Source organism: Ovis canadensis, chromosome 17, assembly GCF_042477335.2.
Source record: "Ovis canadensis isolate MfBH-ARS-UI-01 breed Bighorn chromosome 17, ARS-UI_OviCan_v2, whole genome shotgun sequence".
In the NCBI taxonomy this organism is placed as follows: domain Eukaryota; kingdom Metazoa; phylum Chordata; class Mammalia; order Artiodactyla; family Bovidae; genus Ovis; species Ovis canadensis.
The window spans coordinates 26,075,136-26,092,846 of record NC_091261.1 but is presented as its reverse complement, the minus strand read 5'-3'; the positions used below and the strand labels follow the sequence as shown (position 1 = coordinate 26,092,846).

The 17,711-nt window shown below is 40.3% G+C and overlaps 1 protein-coding gene across 9 annotated transcripts in view; it reads right to left on the bottom strand.

Annotated features, from left to right (window-relative positions):
* INPP4B (inositol polyphosphate-4-phosphatase type II B) overlaps window positions 1-17,711 on the bottom strand; it is an 883,288-nt gene that overhangs the window by 91,677 nt on the left and 773,900 nt on the right. For all 9 annotated transcript variants that reach the window (XM_069556830.1, XM_069556833.1, XM_069556829.1 and 6 more), the window contains 3 exons: window positions 6,673-6,845; window positions 5,318-5,441; window positions 4,133-4,250 (listed from right to left, as the gene is read on the bottom strand). In XM_069556830.1, coding sequence (XP_069412931.1) covers window positions 4,133-4,250; window positions 5,318-5,441; window positions 6,673-6,845 — 415 coding nt within the window. The remainder of the gene's footprint in view (window positions 1-4,132; window positions 4,251-5,317; window positions 5,442-6,672; window positions 6,846-17,711) is intronic.

Sequence of the window (17,711 nt, the reverse complement as noted above, 5' to 3'; positions counted from 1 at the left end):
ATCTGCTAATCCCATACTCCTAATTTATCCTCCCATTCTCCTTTGGTATGGTAGCCATTCCCTTCTTCAGCGGATCTTCCCAACCCAGGGATCGAACCTGGGTCTCCTGCATTTCAGGCAGATTCTTCATCATCTGAGCCACCAGGGAAACCCCAAGAATACTGGAGTGGGAAGCCACTTGCCCTGGTGGCTCAGATGGTAGAGAATCTACCTGAAATGCAGGAGACACAGGTTCAATTCCTGTGTCAGGAAGATCACCTAGAGAAAGCAATGGCAACCCACTCTAGTATTCTTGCCTAGAGAACTCCATGGACAGAGGAGAGGAGCCTGGTGGGCTACAGTCCACTGGGTCACAAAAAGTCGAACATGACTGAGCAACTAACACTTTTACTTTCCCCTTTAGTAACCATGTTTGCCTTCTACTTATGCTTTTTAAATGAGTACATTGTATTATTTTTCGATCCTGCATATAGTGATATCATATGATGCTTGTCTTTGCATGACTTGCTTCACTTAGTATGATAATCTCTAGGCCCATCTATGCTGCTGCCAATGGCATTATTTCATTCTCTTTTATGGCTGAGTCATATTCCATGTTGGACATATGTGTGTATATATGTATATACATACACACCTCAGTCTTTATCCATTCATCTTTCATTGGGCATGTAAGTTGCTTTCATGTCTTGGCTTTTGTAAATAGTGCTGCTACAAACATCAGGGTGTATGAATCTTTTTGAATTACCATTTTTGTTTTCCCTAGGGGTGGGATTGTTGGATCATATGTTAACTTTATTTTTAGTTTTTAAGAAACCTTCATACCATTTTCCAACTAACGTTCCCACCAACAGTGTAGGAGGGTTCCTATTTCGCCACAAACCTCTCCAGTGTTTACTATTTTTAGTTTTTGATGGTGGCTGTTCTGACTGGTGTGAGGGGACACCTCTTGGTAGTTTTGATTTGCATTTCTCTAATAATTAGCAATTATGGTGAAGGACAGGGAAGCCTGGCACACTGTAGTCCATGGGGTTGCAAAGAGTTGGACACAACTTAGTGACTGAACAACAAAACAATTAGCAATGTTGAACGTCTTTTCATGTGTCTGTTGGCCAAATGTATGTCTTCTTTGGAGAAATGCCTATTTAGGTCTATTGCACATTCTTTTTTTTTTTGATCAAGTTATTTTTGAGTGTGTTTTATATTGAGCTGTATAAGCTGTTTGTATATTTTGGAAATTAATCCCCTGTCAGTTGCATCATTTTCTCCCATCCCATTGGTAGTCTTTTGGTTTTGTTTATGGTTTCCTTTGCTGAGTAAAGGCTTTTGAGTTTAATTAGATCCCATTTGTTTATTTTTGCGTTTATTTCCACTGCACTCAGAGACGGATCCAAACAAACATTGCTGCGATTTATGTCAGAGTGTTCTGCCTATGTTTTGTCACTCCATTAAAATATAATTGACATAAGCTCATTGTTTTAAGTATATAACTCAGAGTTTTCACAGATTTATAGAGTTGTGCAATCACGACCATAATTCACTTTCAGAACATTTCCACTGCCTTAAAAAAAATCTCCTTTGACTGTTTGCATTCAAACCCCAACCCCATAGTCAGCCCCAAGAAACAAGTGATGTATTTCTATGTCTCTACAGATCTTACTTTTCTACAGGTTTCATATAAAAAGAATCATGCAACATATAGTCCTTTATAGGCTTTTCTCATTTACCATCAGTTTTCAGTCACGTGTGTCACAGCATGTGTTAGTACCATGCTGAATAGTGTTCTGTTGCTTAGGTATACCACATTTTGTCTGTGCATTCAAGTTGATGAACACTTGATTACTTCATGATTTTGGCTACTTGTGTTCTGAAAAATACTACTAGTTTTGTGTGGACATTTCCCCTTGGGAATATACTGATGAGTCACATAGCAATTTTAGGTTAACTTTTTCAGCAACTGCCAAATTGTTTCCAAAGTGGCATTACCACCAATAATGAATGAGGATTACAGGTCCGTGAACATGGACTGTCTTTTCATTTATTGGATCATATTAATTTCTCCAAGCATTATTTTGCATGTTCTGTTTCCAATTCTTCGTCAAAGTTGCTCAGTCATGTCCACCTCTTTGCAACTTCATGGATTATATAGTCAGTGCAATTCTCCAGGCTAGAATACTGGAGTGGGTAGCCTTTCCCTTCTCCAGGGGATCTTTCCAACCCAGAGATCGAACCCAGGTCTCGCGCATTGCAGCAGATTTTTTATCAGCTGAGCCACAAGGGAAGCCTAAGAATACTGGAGTGGGTATCCTATCCCTCTTCCAGTGGATCTTCCCCACCCAGGAATCAAACCGGGGTCTCCTGCACTGCAGGAGGATTCTTTACCAACTTAGCCATCAGGTCTGGTGTGTGTGCTCAGTCGTGTCTGACTCCCCGAAACCCCATGGACTGCAACCCACCAGGCTCCCCTGTCCATGGGATTTTCCAGGCAAGAATACTGGAGTGGGTTGCCATTTCTTAGAGTGCTTTATTAAATTTAGTCTGATGTAGTTATTCTATTTGATGCTATTGTGAATGGTTATCTAGTCACCATTGTTTCTAACAACTTTTCAAGAGTGTGCTTAATTCTTTTTCTTCTCTGGTCCAAACTAAGTCAGCCCCCTCTGGCAGGAGACTGCCGGATTTTATGGCCTGCTTTGCCCTCACAAAACTGTGCTGACAGAGCTGGGAATGATGGGAGCAACTCGACAAAAATGCCACAAACTCCTACTGCCTTATCCAATGTACACCAGTTTTTCACGAATAAGGACTTCTAAATTTGTGCACAAATTTAGTTCTTAGTCGTAAGATGGTTGCTTTAGAAAATTCTGTCCAATTATAATGTCGCTTTCTGGAGAAAAAAATTGCCAAGCTGCTCACTTTGCCATTCCAGTTTCATTCCCATCCATATGATAGCTTTTGAATTTAGAGACAGTCTAAAGAACTCCCTCAGAAAAAAAACATCTGCACTCTGCCTATAGCAAATGGCCTGGTAAGCTTCGGTTATAAATTGTGATAAAAGTATCAGTTTCCCACTTCTTTGCTAATAATCTTCATAGTAATACAAGGTGGCACTGTTTTCTAGGCATGTATATGAGCAATTTTATTCCTTTTTCTTCCAATGAATGGCAAATTAAGCATTAGGCTGCAGTTGAGATACTTAGTTTTAATGGGATGTGGTTTTTCTTTATATATAAGAGTTACCTTTCAATCAACCATGGATTTCTGGGCATTCTTTACACAAAAGTTTAAATAATTATCTGTTTATTAGAGAAAGAAAACAAGTTTAGTTTGAATTTTTATATTTCATACCTAAGTCTCTTCATTTCTCTCTGGCATGAAAAGGGCTCTCTTTAGAAAATTCTTTTTTTTTTTTTCACTCTAATTTGAGAAAGCTTTAAATTTCAAGTATCTTCATGCAGCATTTAAAAGTGCTAATGCCAGAATGGTTAAAATTTCGAGGACTTCTGACTGAAATAATTTATCCATAGGATGTTAATTCTTCTATTGGAGGTCTATTCTATATACCATCATTTTTCTTAATTATTTGATATTTTGCCCATCATACAATGACCTTCAAAGCTATTTATTTAAAACTGTTCTTGGAAATCTCAGTCTGACAGTGAATTGTCAAAAATAATTAAGAAAAATGGTGGCATATGTCCCTGACATAGAAATACATCTTTTCTAAAATGTTGCTGCTTTTAGCAGATTTAATATCAAGTCATCTCAAGAATTATGACACTATTAACCAAATGATTCCAGCAAAAGTAAAAACATCCAGAGCTTTAGACTAGATAGTAATAAAAAGAAAAATGTTTTTTCTCATGCTTGCTATTACTTTGAATTCCTCACATTTCACGGGGGAACATTATCCTATTTATTTCACTATAGTGCAATTTATAAACATCCATGAATCCTATAGGAGTTTTTCAGTATCTTCCTGTCATGTCACCTACATTTATTTCTCATTCAAAAAAGGAAAAGAGAACAAAAGAAACATTTCCAAGCCAAATCTTAATTCTCCTTGGCTCTGTTGTCAGGGGGTAGTAAAAAACATCTAACAAAGCTTGGTCTTTAGGAAATGGGCGCCACTTACCGCCTTCCTGTTATCACTGGCAAGACATCATTGGATGTGGCTTCAATTATTTTAAATGCGACTTTTTTCAAATCTGAAATACCAACGGCCATGTCCTCCAGCATTCCAATTTCCTCACCTAAGCAAGGGCAAAGGAACCCAGTTACAAACATACTATTTGAAGAGAATGTCACTTTGTACTCCGCCTCCCTGCTAGAATTTGTTCTAACAATTTAGTGAATGAGTTCCTGAATGCAGTGAATCCATTCTAAGGACATTTGCCTGAGTCTGAAGGTTTTCATCAGTGAAATCAGAACCGTTTCAATAGACTCCAGCTGTCCATATTTCCTTTGAAGGAAGGAAGGAGGTATACCTTTCCTGAAAGGCTAGAGAGAAGCTTTAATTCTTTGATGACACAAAGTATTGTGCAAATCTCTCTCCCTTGGCCGGACTGACATTTGATTTCTAGAAAATAGAAACGGTTGCGTTGAAGATCACTGACCTAAGCTCATGCTAGCTTCTTTATATTTAATACCCTGAAAAAATAAAGCCTAACGAGGAGGTAATTAAATAAGAATCAGTCCTGTGCAAAAGAAATATAATGTGAGCCACATACATACTTTTAAATACCTTAGAAGTCAGATTTTTAGAGTAAAATTTTAAAGGTGAAATTACCTTTAATACTGTTTTCCTTTAGCCCAATATAGCCCAAACAGCATTTCAGCTGTAAATCAATATACAATGATTAATTGTTCATTAATTATTAATGTAAAACTGTTTTCCACTAGTCTTTGAAGTCTGGTGGGCATGTTGAGGACTTATTGATCTGGCCTAGATATGTTTCAAGGGCTCAACTGCCACACCAACCTATGTATTGAACAGGGCAGTTCTAGACATAAGAGACTTGGGACTTTAAAAATCCAGTCATTGAAACTAGGTTGGCAAAGGCTTTTTATATTTAAAAAGCCAGATGGCTGCTCAGGACTCCACTGTGAAGTAATCTATAATTCCATTTTCAAAACATAATGAGGGTAAAAACACAGGGACAAGGAGAATGAATATAAAGAACTGAAAGTTATATTCTTTCTCTAATGCTTGATGCAAGAAAGGTTGACCTCTTATTTTTATGTTTACCTGAAGAATCTATGGATCACATAGCTTTATGAATAGGGATATTATTTTCACATGGACTAAAGCAATACTCACTGTACGTACTCAGCAGTCCCTCATATTGTACTATCAATCCCACCGTGTGAAGCTGCTCAAGGAAGCCAGGGTCATACAGACTTGTGTGCAATTTGATGATAAAACCACAAACCAATCCAGCAAGCTAAAAAAAGGAGAAAAAAGAAAAGAAAAGCACTGAAGAAATCCCTGGGGTCAGTGAGCTTTAATTTAAAAATATAAGGCTTTTGAGACATCACAGACTTCATTAGAAATTTCCAAACAAAATTGGAACTATTTATATATCCATTTTTAAACCATGGATGTCTAAACCCATGCTGTAGGACGGTTTGGGAAAGACAGCACTGTGAAAAGGGAAAGACCAGGCGGTAAAATAAAAAGTCACTTAACATTTCCAAAACTTTCTCAAATATTTTTGCACATGAAGAATAGAGATAATAGTTCTCATTCCACAGAGTCGTTGAAAGAACATAGTGGAGAGATTTGTGTAAGGCAGAGCAAAGTGCCTGACACTTCGCTCCATTTACTACTGGGTCATCCATGAAATCATAGTGAACAAGGGATATTTTGGTTAAATTATTCCCTTTATCTGGATGGTTTACAAAGACAGCCTTCTGTCTCTTTCCCTCCAGGTGTATGTCTGCAAAACTCAATCATGGGGTGCAGGCAGGAGGGGAGCGAGAGCACAGCTATTGTGACGGAGGCCAACCTTGTTGCCATGGGCTAGGGTGGGGTGTAGGCAACGGAGGTGATATAGCCCAACTTTCATCCAAGACTATGGCCTGGCAAACTTCTATATAAACCACAAAAACAAAAAACAAAACAGACTATTATAAGGCCCTGTCCAGGAATTCATGAGGGAGCTGTAGAAATAAGGGATTGCAAACAGATCCCTTTTGCCAGTCCTGGCTACTATCTGCACAGCACATGGTGCAGAGACCCCAGGAATAATATGAGGACGGGACAAGGGACTCTCCTTCAAAGACTCTGTGCCCTGTGAAAAAATGGACATTTCAGGGACTTGGCCACCTTTTCACAGAAATAAATATTTATGGTCTCACGTGTTGTTTCTATTCAGCTAGGTATCTATTACGAATAAGAAAAGCTGGATATCAATACCTTAAGAAAAGGAACCCCTTAAAAAGCAAACTACTAGACTTTCCTGGCAGTCCAATGATTGAGACTCCAAGCTTCCAAGGCAGGGGGCATGGGTTTGATCCCTGGTCAGGGAACCAGGATCCCACAGGCCAGGCGGTATGTATGGCCAAAAAAATAAAATAAAAAGCAGACTGTCATAAGAATATCTCTTTCCCCACTGAGGATACTATCCGATAGCCCATCAGTGTGCTGGGCTCACAAAAACAAGAGGCACCTACTGCTTGGCTGAAGACGATGTCTCTTCTCAACGTCAGCATCAAACACTGGGGCAGGCTGTAGGCGAGCTCCTGGAGGAGCACGAAGGTCAGGGACTGCTTAGCTCGGTTCACCACTTCTCCCATGCAGTCCTTCAGGGTAAGGATGAGGGGATACAACTGCTCATACCAGTCTTCTGCGGGGTGGACAGAGCATAAGAACAGTGGGATGGTAGATTAAAGAAGGTCTTGGAGGACAGAACCAATTTATTTATTTTCAGTGATGTTCTACACCATACTTAGAAGTTACAAAGATTTCCAATCCCAATCTCTCCTCTAAACTCCTGATGTCTATAACCAGCCACCCATTGGATCTCTCCACTTGGAAGTATCTCACTCATTTATAGAAGAACTCCTCTCCTCTCTGCTCATCTCTAATCTGTGCATTGTCTGGATCTTGGTGGATGGTGCCACCAAACTCTTCCCCTGCTGGAAACCTGTTTTCCTGGACTCCTTCTATAGTCTTCACATTTACTGGGTCATAAAATTAGTTCTACCACCATAATAGGGCTTCCCTGTGGCTCAGATGGTAAAGAATCTGTCTGCAATGCGGGAGACCCAAGTTCTGTCTCTGGGTCAAGATGTTCCCCCAGAGAAGGGAATGGCTACCGCGTCCAGTATTCTTGCCTGGAGAACTCCATGGACAGAGGAGCCTGGTGAACCACAGTCTAGGCGTTTCAAAGACCCATCAAAATTCATCTTCCTTTTGCCCTCTCCCATCATCAGTTATCCATTTCCCATGGACTGTTTTCTATCCTGCTCTGTAAGTGACCCCTCTTCCTCCAGGCGTATCCTTCTCCAATCTTTTCTCAACAGAGTTGCTACATGGATCTTTCTAATCAATTTGAATTCCATCACTCACTCTTTCATTTCCTTACTGTTTTAAAGACACCAGAGCATTCAGAACAAAGTCCCAAAGCATGACAGACCCTGCATTATCTGATCTCTGCCTATGTGTCCAGTCTCATCTCTCAGAACTTTTTCATGTGTAGCCTTGAGTCTCAGGAGAGCTGAACAGACAAATTTCCCCACACCTGTCTGCTCTCTCATCTCAGTGTCTCTGCAAATCCCATCTGCAGTCCTGGAGCATTCTTCCCTTGCTTATCTCCCTGACAAATACTTTATCTTCTCTGCAGACTCAATTCAGGGTTTCTCTCTTCCAGGAAGTCTTCTTGATTTCCCCCCCTAAATCCCCTCCTCATTTACTAAAATTTGGGTCAGGTTCACTTCGTGTTCCTAGCTCCTTGCCCACACTCTTCTGCAAGAAAGTGAACTCACTCAGGGCAAGAAATTTCTGTTTTAATCACTGGATCTCCAGATCACAGCATATCAAACATTCAGTTTTTAATTAAATTAGTAAAGTTGGAATAAATACAACAAAAGCCTTTTAACATATAGGCATGAATGAGAAAATCAAATTTTTGACAGTCTTTGGAATCTGAATAGCTTTTCTTCAAATCAGGACACAAAACTGAAACCATCTGTGCTTTCTGTATGCCTAGAAATTTAACATGTGTCAGTTCTATAATTATGACTTTGGCATGTGATATAGAAACAAGTTATATTCTATTTCAGTCTATTTGAAAATCAAATCCTAACAAAGGTCAAATATTATAAATTCCAGACTGTGTGCTATTCCATTAATATATAAATTGACAGTGGTATGACCAATACAAATACAACTGAAAAGAAATGAGTGCATGCTGAAAAATTAACTATGACTCAAGATCTGAAGTGATACGATCGTCTCAGTTTACAGAGTGAGTAATGTGAATGATCAATAATCAGTTAAGACCTTGAAAGAGTTATAGGTAGTGAGGAAAAGAATAATAATCATTATTGCCGCATATCTACTGTCACTTACTTACTTTATGTTCTATAATAGATTAGATGAAATAAACCAAAATGGTTGAAAGGATAATTAATGGTCCCAACTTAATAAAAAGAGGTGTTCTTGTTAATACTCTACGTAAATGCTTATGTGAAGTTGTAATACAAAATACATTAGGAACATTAGGAGTTGTTATTTTAAAATATTGTAGAATTAAGTGTTATGACAGGAATAAAAAACACTAGAGAAAAGAGAATTCAATGGAGGCCTATTAAATCTGTAATCATTTAATAAAGGACTCATTTGTGGGCAGCTTAGGATAAAATATGAACAGTGGTTCAACTGAAAAAGGCATCGGGTAGCTATTGATTTTTATGTCATTAGTAGACATAAAAGGGCAAATGGAGGTACATTAGACTTATTTTCAGAGTAAAAGACACATCAAGAGACATCAAGAAGAAATACGTGATATTCATACTGTTTTCATCTTTACATTGTTTTACCTTTTACTCTTATTATTTGACTACTGTTCTCAATATGACTATACAGACACATACACGTGGAAAACAAGTATCTCAATAAATCGACCCAGATGTATATCTTAAAAGATAACAGACTGAAAACCAATTTCCTTTGTGTTTAGGTCTGCAAAAATGAATTTCTACTGAAGAATTCTCCAACACACAGACAAAAAAACCTGTGTGCAGTAGATGGCGCTGCTTTATCAGCCTGAAGAAAAACTACTTGGTCACTTACTCCATTCCGGTAACTGATTTACACTATGACAACCCACTCCAGTGTTCTTGCCTGGAGAATCCCAGGGACGGGGGAGCCTGGTGGGCTGCTGTCTATGGGGTCGCACAGAGTCGGACACGACTGAAGTGACTTAGCAGCAGCAGCATGCATTTGCAAAGTTCCCAAATAGCAGGTATATGTTGTCTGGGCACCTAGCATCCTATTCTGTGTCAAGTGATCAATAACCTCGCCAAAAGTGTGATACGCTCTTTCTATCAGAAAGTGGAAAACAAACTTATTCCCTTCCCCCTCCCCGCCCGCCACCGCCCTGGGAAGATTCTAAGTGACAGCTCAAATTAAACAGAGCTGATAGTTTTTCTTAAAGATCTTTAAAAGAAGAAATCTTCACAGATTTCTTCATCAGCATAATTTTTTTAGTCACTTCTAAACCTATCTTCACTCTAAGTTAATCATTTGATTCCTAATCAGAAATGTAATGAGATTAAAAAAGAAAGAGATCCCCCAATCTAGTCCTACTAGAATAAAACTGAGGACCTGGAAAAATAAATAAACACACTGAAATTCTAAGTCTAGAAGTGCTCTTAGGTATTTGTCTGACACTAACCACTTTCCAGTGTCTTTGCTTACTATAATTATATATACTTCTTATGACTAAAATTTAAGGAAAAGGACAATATAGGAAAACAATGAAGAATAAGAAAATTACAAGTTGGTGAGCAAGGTAGAATGTCTTAAAGATAGCAGTAAGCCTCCTATAAAGAAGTATACATGAGAAAGCTAAAAGTGCATTTTTTTTTTCCTAGAAAAGAAGCAATTTAAGTTTAGCAAATAAAGGTAAATCTCACTGGCAAATGCAAATTGCAATGACTTCAGGTTTTGTTCCCTGTTAATATTCACTCAGTGTAAATCTCAGGTTCTGAAATAAACACAATGATGTGTGACAGAGCAGAGACAGGCTGAAGCAGTCAGTTCATAAAGGGCCTTTTTGCTTCAGTGAGCATTCCAAATCACTCTGAGAAAGGCAGAGCAAATGCTTAAGTTTTTTTCCTGAAAAATATTTTTGGGGTACAACAAAAAAAGCAGCAGCTCCTGACAATTCTGAGACCACTGTGACATCATCCCTGAACAGCTTCCTGTCTCTCTATACTTCACAATTTACATGGGGTTTATTTTGTCCTGACGGGAAAGTCATTTTCTGGGATGGATGAAGATGGTGTTCATTCTGCATTTTCTAGATTCAAGTAAGAAATCTTGAAATGAGATTCAGACTTATCTTTAAACAACTAAAAAGTGGTGCCTTTTATGTATGAGGAAACCTTCTGAGGCACTCTAAATTATTTATGTCTTCATGTGAGTGGTCTTACATGGGTGTATATTAAATGCAAAATTTCATTAAGCTGTTCACTTAAGATGTATATACTTTTCAGTATCTGTGTTATAGCTCAATAAAAGGCTTAAAAAAAAGAATCTTGAAATGTACATATCCACTCTTCTGATTTTAGCTTCCTTATGTTTCAACTGAGATTTTTACACACACACATACACATACATACCTATGATAAACCCAGAGATGCCAGGTGGCTAAGGGCTTGCCAACATGTAGTCACTGCGCCTACACCTCTCACAGAAGCTAACTGGCCCAGCAGGCACTTAAGTGCCCGCATCATTGATTCTATCCCCTGGGCTCCTTTTAGTGACAGAGGAAAATATGAAGAGAATGTTTTTAGTATCTCTATAAAAACTTGCTGAAACTCCTTAACCCTGAGACCAACAAGCAGAGTCTTTCCTCGGGAAAAGCATAAAATGTGTGTGGCTTAGCTGAGCTTTTCCTGAGCTTTGTGAAGTGTGTTGGAAGTCGTCCAAGCAGAGCCTGTTTCCAGCCCTTGACTTGCTTTTCTAACAGGATTCAAGTGAATTCACTGAAGGATTCAAAGGATGACGGCCCCTCACCTCCTCCACACACCATCTATTTCCTGTACAGGATGTTCACGTCCTCTGAGCTCAATGGCTCTTATGTTGCTCAGGAGGAAAATAAAAGGGCCAAATTCCAACCGATGGTAGCGGAATATAATGTTTTCTTTCCAATTTCTGAGCCATTTTCTTCTCAGGTGCTCAGTCTCCTTCATTCATTTACAATAATTAATTTCACAGAAGCTTGTAGCCAGTATTATTTTTGTTATCACAACTTTTCAGACATTGGGAAAAAAATGAAAAGCTCAAAGCTTGCCTGCCCATTAAACTTTATGCAAAGGGATAGGAGAAATATATGAGCCTGGCTCGTAGGATTTACCTAAGTTCAGAAGATGATGAAATGAGGAGCAGAGCAATTAGAATGGCCTTTAAGGAGGGTGGTAAAATTCCCAAGGTTGTGAGAGGAACCCGTTCCACAGCTGAAAGGATTTTTAACAGGATGTCCAAACCTCGGGTGGCATAGAACCGGCAGTGGTTTCAAGGTTGGGGGCTGGGAGTGGGTATATCTCTGCCCACAGAGTCAGCGATGGTTTTGAAGGGCCTCTGTTCTATATCAGCAAGTGACACAGGTTCAATCCCTGGGTCAGGAAGATCCCCTGGAGTAGGAAATGCCAACCCACTCTAGTGTTCTTGCCTGAAAAATTTCATGGACAGGGGAGTCTGGTGGGCTCCAGTCCATGGGAACACAGGAGCTAGACGCAGCTGAGAACACGACTGAGAACTGAGAACACCATTGCTCTACAGTGACACAGAGATGGCCGCCTGTGTGACCTATGTACCTGTTTTGGGCAGTTTTACAGTGTGAATATCGCTGTTTGGAGGGAATGATAAGGTTTCCTCTCCAGACACCTTACAGCAGGACTCCTTTGTATAATACACACACACAACTTTGATCATAGACCCTAGACACCCAGCCATCAGAGGACTCCAATATCAGCTGAATCCGGGCTACAGAACCCAGAAATGAAGCTAATCCAGATAACAGATGAGTAATCAGGGAAAGAGAAGCACCTGCTGAGGCTGAGCTGTCTAGATGACACCCCTGGCCACTAAGAATGCCCTCCTCCAAGTCTTCCTCACTCCATATCCATCTTTATGAATCATCTCCTGGCTCTGGTCCAGGAATTTTTTTTAAAAAAATCTATATTCATCTGTCTTTAGCAAATGCTAAGCTGTCTTCCTTGTATCAATTTCCCCTTTTTTTCATTGCCCATCATGAGAAATACTGCATCTGTGGAGGACTGGCTACCAGGACCCCTTGATATTCACCCCCAAGGATGCTCATGTGCCTTCTAAAAAATGGTGTAATATTATCATCCCTCATACCCACAGGTTCCACATCTGGTGATTCAACCAACCACAGATGCAGAACCTGCAGACACAGAGGGCCAACTATACACTCATTTGTTAGACAAATAGAACCTCTTCAGTATGAGGTCCTGGGGTGATACTAACATTAAAACTCATGACCGCTACCCGCAAGGAGCTTAAAATACAGAAGAGAAAGTCTCAAGAGGTGTAAAGTAATGCCTTCCATATAAGGAGGGTATGACAAGTGCTGACAAAGTTGGGACAAAACACATCTAGAGAGGTTAAGGGTTTAGAGGCAAGAGATTGCATCTCTGGTGAGAAGATCTGTTCAGACATGGTGCCGTCGCTTCCTGGACACGTGAAGGGAGAGCTATGCAGAGGGAGGTCAGGGAAGCTGCTTGGTATATAGGGAGTGAACACCAAAATAGTGAGTCTTTGTAGTCACAGTCGGGGAGGGATGTCTGGTTTGATGATGCCGAGTGCTGTAAACAGAAGCCATGAACTAACTTGGAGGAGGTCAGAAGTGGGGCTGGAGGGGAGAGGGGATGGAGCTAAGATGACAAAAAGACTTGGAAAAGGCAGGAATAAAGGGGAAGTAAGTACTGAATGACAACCCATGCCAGCATTCTTTCCTGGAGAATCCCACGGACAGAGGAGCCTGGTGGGCTACAGTCCATGGGGTTACAAGAGCTGGACATGACTGAGAGACTAAGCATACACACATGTGAGTTGAGCCTGAAGCCCTGATAAATTTGGGAGAATGACATTCTAACATGTCTACTATCATGTAAGAATTGAATCGCCAGTCTATGTCTGACGCAGGATGCAGCATGCTTGGGGCTGGTGCATGGGGATGACCCAGAGAGATGTTATGGGGAGGGAGGTGGGAGGGGGGTTCATGTTTGGAAACGCATGTAAGAATTAAAGATTTTAAAATTAAAAAAAAAAAAGCAATGGAAAATCAAGTGGACAGTCACCATGGTAGGCGTAGGGAATGGAGTAAGTAGAAGTAGGGGGAGAAACAGGAAGATGCAGATTTTAGGCGACCAGAGAGACAAAAGCTAAGAAACAAGGCCAAATCTAGAAATAATGGGTTTCAGATGCATGCGTGCGTGTTAAGTCGCTTCAATCGCATCTGACTCTTTGCCACTCTATGGACCGTAGCCCACCAGGCTCCTCTGTCCATGGGATTCTCCAGGAAAGAACACTGGAGTGGGTAGTTATTCCCTTCTCCAGGGATCTTCCTGACTCAGGGATCAAACCTGTGTGTCTTATGTCTCCTGCATTGGCAGGCAGGTTCTTTGCCACTAGTTCCACCTGGGAAGCCCCTGGGTATCAGGTAGGGCAAGGTTAATGGTAACCCTGGGAGGAAGATTCCATATAAATGCTGGGTCTTCCTTTGTCTCTAGTAGCAGCAGTCTTAAAGGCACCAAGGGTATTCACACAAAGGGCAAAGATACATCTTCAGATGTAATCATCATAGCGTCCAGTGAACTATGACCCAAATTAAGTGACTGATCTTGGTACCTTCCAGATGTATGAGAAATGATTGGACTGCCTGACTCCAGACAAACTGCCAGGGAAGAACAAAGCAACCTTTTCTCACATCAAGGAAACCTTGTTTGTTTAAATCCTGCCAGTCTGAGAACAATGTCATAAAACCTTCCAGTCTTGCTCTTAGCCAAACAGCAAAGGAAATGCATCAACTGCTACCCTGGTTAAACTTCTCATTTCAGAGCACAAAGTTGAAAGCTTGAAGTAAATTCTGCTAAGACAGGTTCCAGGAACTAAATAAATCCATTAATCAAACAAGCTCTGTATAGGTGGAAGCAAAAAAAAAAAAATTGAACCAGGGCTTATGCTGGAACAGGAAGAGTCATGTGTTCACATTCCTTGGGCTTATTTTGCCTTTTGACCCCTCAAAACTATAATCTCAGGACTCTGATCTACAAACATGCTGAAACTGAAGAATAAGTTCATAGGTTATGAGTCAACAAGCAACCCCAAATCACCAATACATCTACAACAGAGAGCTCTTGTCATTTAAGTTTTGTCCACTGCCTATGATTGAGAAGAGAGGGGTGGTGGAGAGTGAGTTGATAAAAGCTTGATTAGAACACCGAAAGGACAGAAAATGAAACGCATTTCTATCTTGAAGTGCACTAGGTGAGTGAGTAGTTTCCTAGTTAAGTTCAAGGCCAATGGAATACAGTGTACCCTTAGAAAATTATTTCTACAAATCCATCAAAGTCTAAAGTGAATAGATTCAACTTATAAGTGCTGAGTAAGTAGGCAAGAGGGCCTTGCTTCCCCAGTGGCTCAGTGGGTAAAGAATCTTCCTCCAATGCAGGAGACACAGGAGACATGGGTTTGATTCCTGGGTCAGGAAGATCTCCTGCAGAAGGAAATGGCAACCCACTCTGGTATTCTTGCCTGGAGAACTCCACAGACAGAGGAGCCTGGTGGGCTACAGTCCAAAAGATCACAAAGACGCAGGTATGACTGAGCGACTAAGGTAGGCAAGTAACCAACCATAATAAAAAACAATACTATTTCCCATCCTATTCTATATTTATATGCCTCAGATTTCCCATAAGGGAGATATGAATTTTTTTTTAATTTCTTTTGGTCTATCCCAGATTCTCTGTGGATTCTCTGTATGAGTATCATCAGATATATGAGAATGTGAAATATTTTTTCAATTCTGACTATGAATACGTGGCAACTGTTTCTGCATAAGGTACAATTTCATAGTAAATATTTAAGAGATACCGAAGGGATTGATTTCATGAAATTATCTCATAATATTGCTAATTTGTATCTGATAAAACCTAACATTTTGTGTAAAGGGTGACCGCAAAAAATGTATCTGTACAGATTTAAGATTAGCGATTCTTTCTCCTGGAAAAAATAGAGGCAGTGCAGAATCATGATTCAGGGGACAAGGTACTCAACTTGGACCACCAGGGTCTGAATCCAGGCCCGGCCACTGGACTTGGCATGAAAGTACATGTAACATCAACTGTCTACCTCTTTATCCATTAAATGGGTAGAACTACTCCTATGAATGGTGCAAGGGTGAAATGATAAAGGCACCGTCTTCAAAATAATTTTGGCACATATGAAGCAACTCCAAATTGTTGGCTACTATTTTTGAAAAGATGGGAACAAGCATTAAGTCATTTTGACATATGATCTGATGTCTGTCCACTCACCCACATTTCTCATGCTCTTCCTTTTCTCTTTTTTCTTAAATTATTTTTTATTGGGGTACAGTTGCTTTACAACATAACATTAGTTTCTGCTAAACAGCAAAGTGTTGTTTGTATATATCCCCTCTTTTCTGGATTTCCTTCCCATTTAGGTCACCACAGACCATTAAGTAAGAGTTATCTGAGCTACAGAGTTATCTGCTTTATGCACGGTATCAATAATATATCTATAATATAATTCTCCAAGCCAGGCTTCAGCAATACATCAACTGTGAACTTCAGATGTTCAAGCTGGTTTCAGAAAAGGCAGAGGAACCAGAGATCAAATTGCCAACATCCGCTGGATCATGGAAAAAGCAAGAGAGTTCCAGAAAAACATCTATTTCTGCTTTAGTGACTATGCCAAAGCCTTTGAGTGTGTGGATCACAATAAACTGTGGAAAATTCTGAAAGAGATGGGAATACCAGGCCACCTGACCTGCTTCTTGAGAAACCTGTATACAGGTCAGGAAGCAACAGTTAGAACTGGACATGGAACAACAGACTGGTTCCAAATAGGAAAAGGAGTACGTCAAGGCTGTATACTGTCACCCTGCTTATTTAACTTCTATGCAGAGTACATCATGAGAAAGGCTGGTCTGGAAGAAGCACAAGCTGGAATCAAGATTGCCAGGAGAAATATCAATAACCTCAGATATGCAGATGACACCACCCTTATGTCAGAAAGTGAAGAAGAACTAAAGAGCCTCTTGAAAGTGAAAGAGGAGAGTGAAAAAGTTGGCTTAAAGCTCAACATTCAGAAAACGAAGATCATGGCATCTGGTCCCATCACTTCATGGTAAATAGTGGGGGAAACAGTGGAAACAGTGCCAGATTTTATTTTTCTGGGCTCCAAAATCACTGCAGATGGTGACTGCAGCCATGAAATCAAAAGACGCTTACTCCTTGGAAGAAAAGTTATGACCAACCTAGATAGTATATTCAAAAGCAGAGACATTACTTTGCCAAAAAAGGTCTGTCTAGTCAAGGCTATGGTTTTTCCAGTGGTCATGTATGGCTGTGAGAGTTGGACTGTGAAGAAAGCTGAGCACCGAAGAATTGATGCTTTTGAACTGTGGTGTTGGAGAAGACTCTTGAGAGTCCCTTGGACTGCAAGGAGATCCAACCAGTCCATTCTGAAGGAGATCAGCCCTGGTGTTCTTTGGAAGGATTGATGTTGAAGCTGAAACTCCAATAATTTGTCCAACTGATGCGAAGAACTGACTCATTTGAAAACACCCTGATGCTGGGAAAGATTGAGGGCGGGAGGAGAAGGAGACGACAGAGGATTAGATGGTTGGATGGGATTACTGACTCAATGGACATGGGTTTGGGTGAACTCTGGGAGTTGGTGATGACGGAGGCCTGGCATGCTGCGTTTCATGGGGTCGCAAAGAGTTGGACACGACTGATTGACTGAACTGAACTGAACTGAATATATAATAAAATATAATATATATTATATATATATGTGTGTGTGTTAATCCCAATTCATCCCACCCCTGCCTTTCCTCCTTGGTTTCCACATGTTTGTTCTCTATGCCTGTCTTCTCTCCCATTTCTGAGGATGAACTATTTGTTCTCTAGCTAAGACCGACTCCTCTATCTGTATACACCAGATCATCCCTACTCTCACTACTGAAAGGCGTCACTCAAGCAGTTCCCTCCCCTGCCTCTGACATCATCAATATTTCTTTGTTACTGGATTGTTCCCATTAGGACACATGGCTATCATCCCATCTTTAAAAAATAATCCTTTCTTGACCTTACTTCCCTCTATAGCTTCCACCCTATTGCTCTGCTTCCTTACATGCTGAAGGTCCTCAGAGGCGTGTTCATACATGCTCTCTCCAGTTCCTTTTCTTCTTTTCCCCTTACCCTCC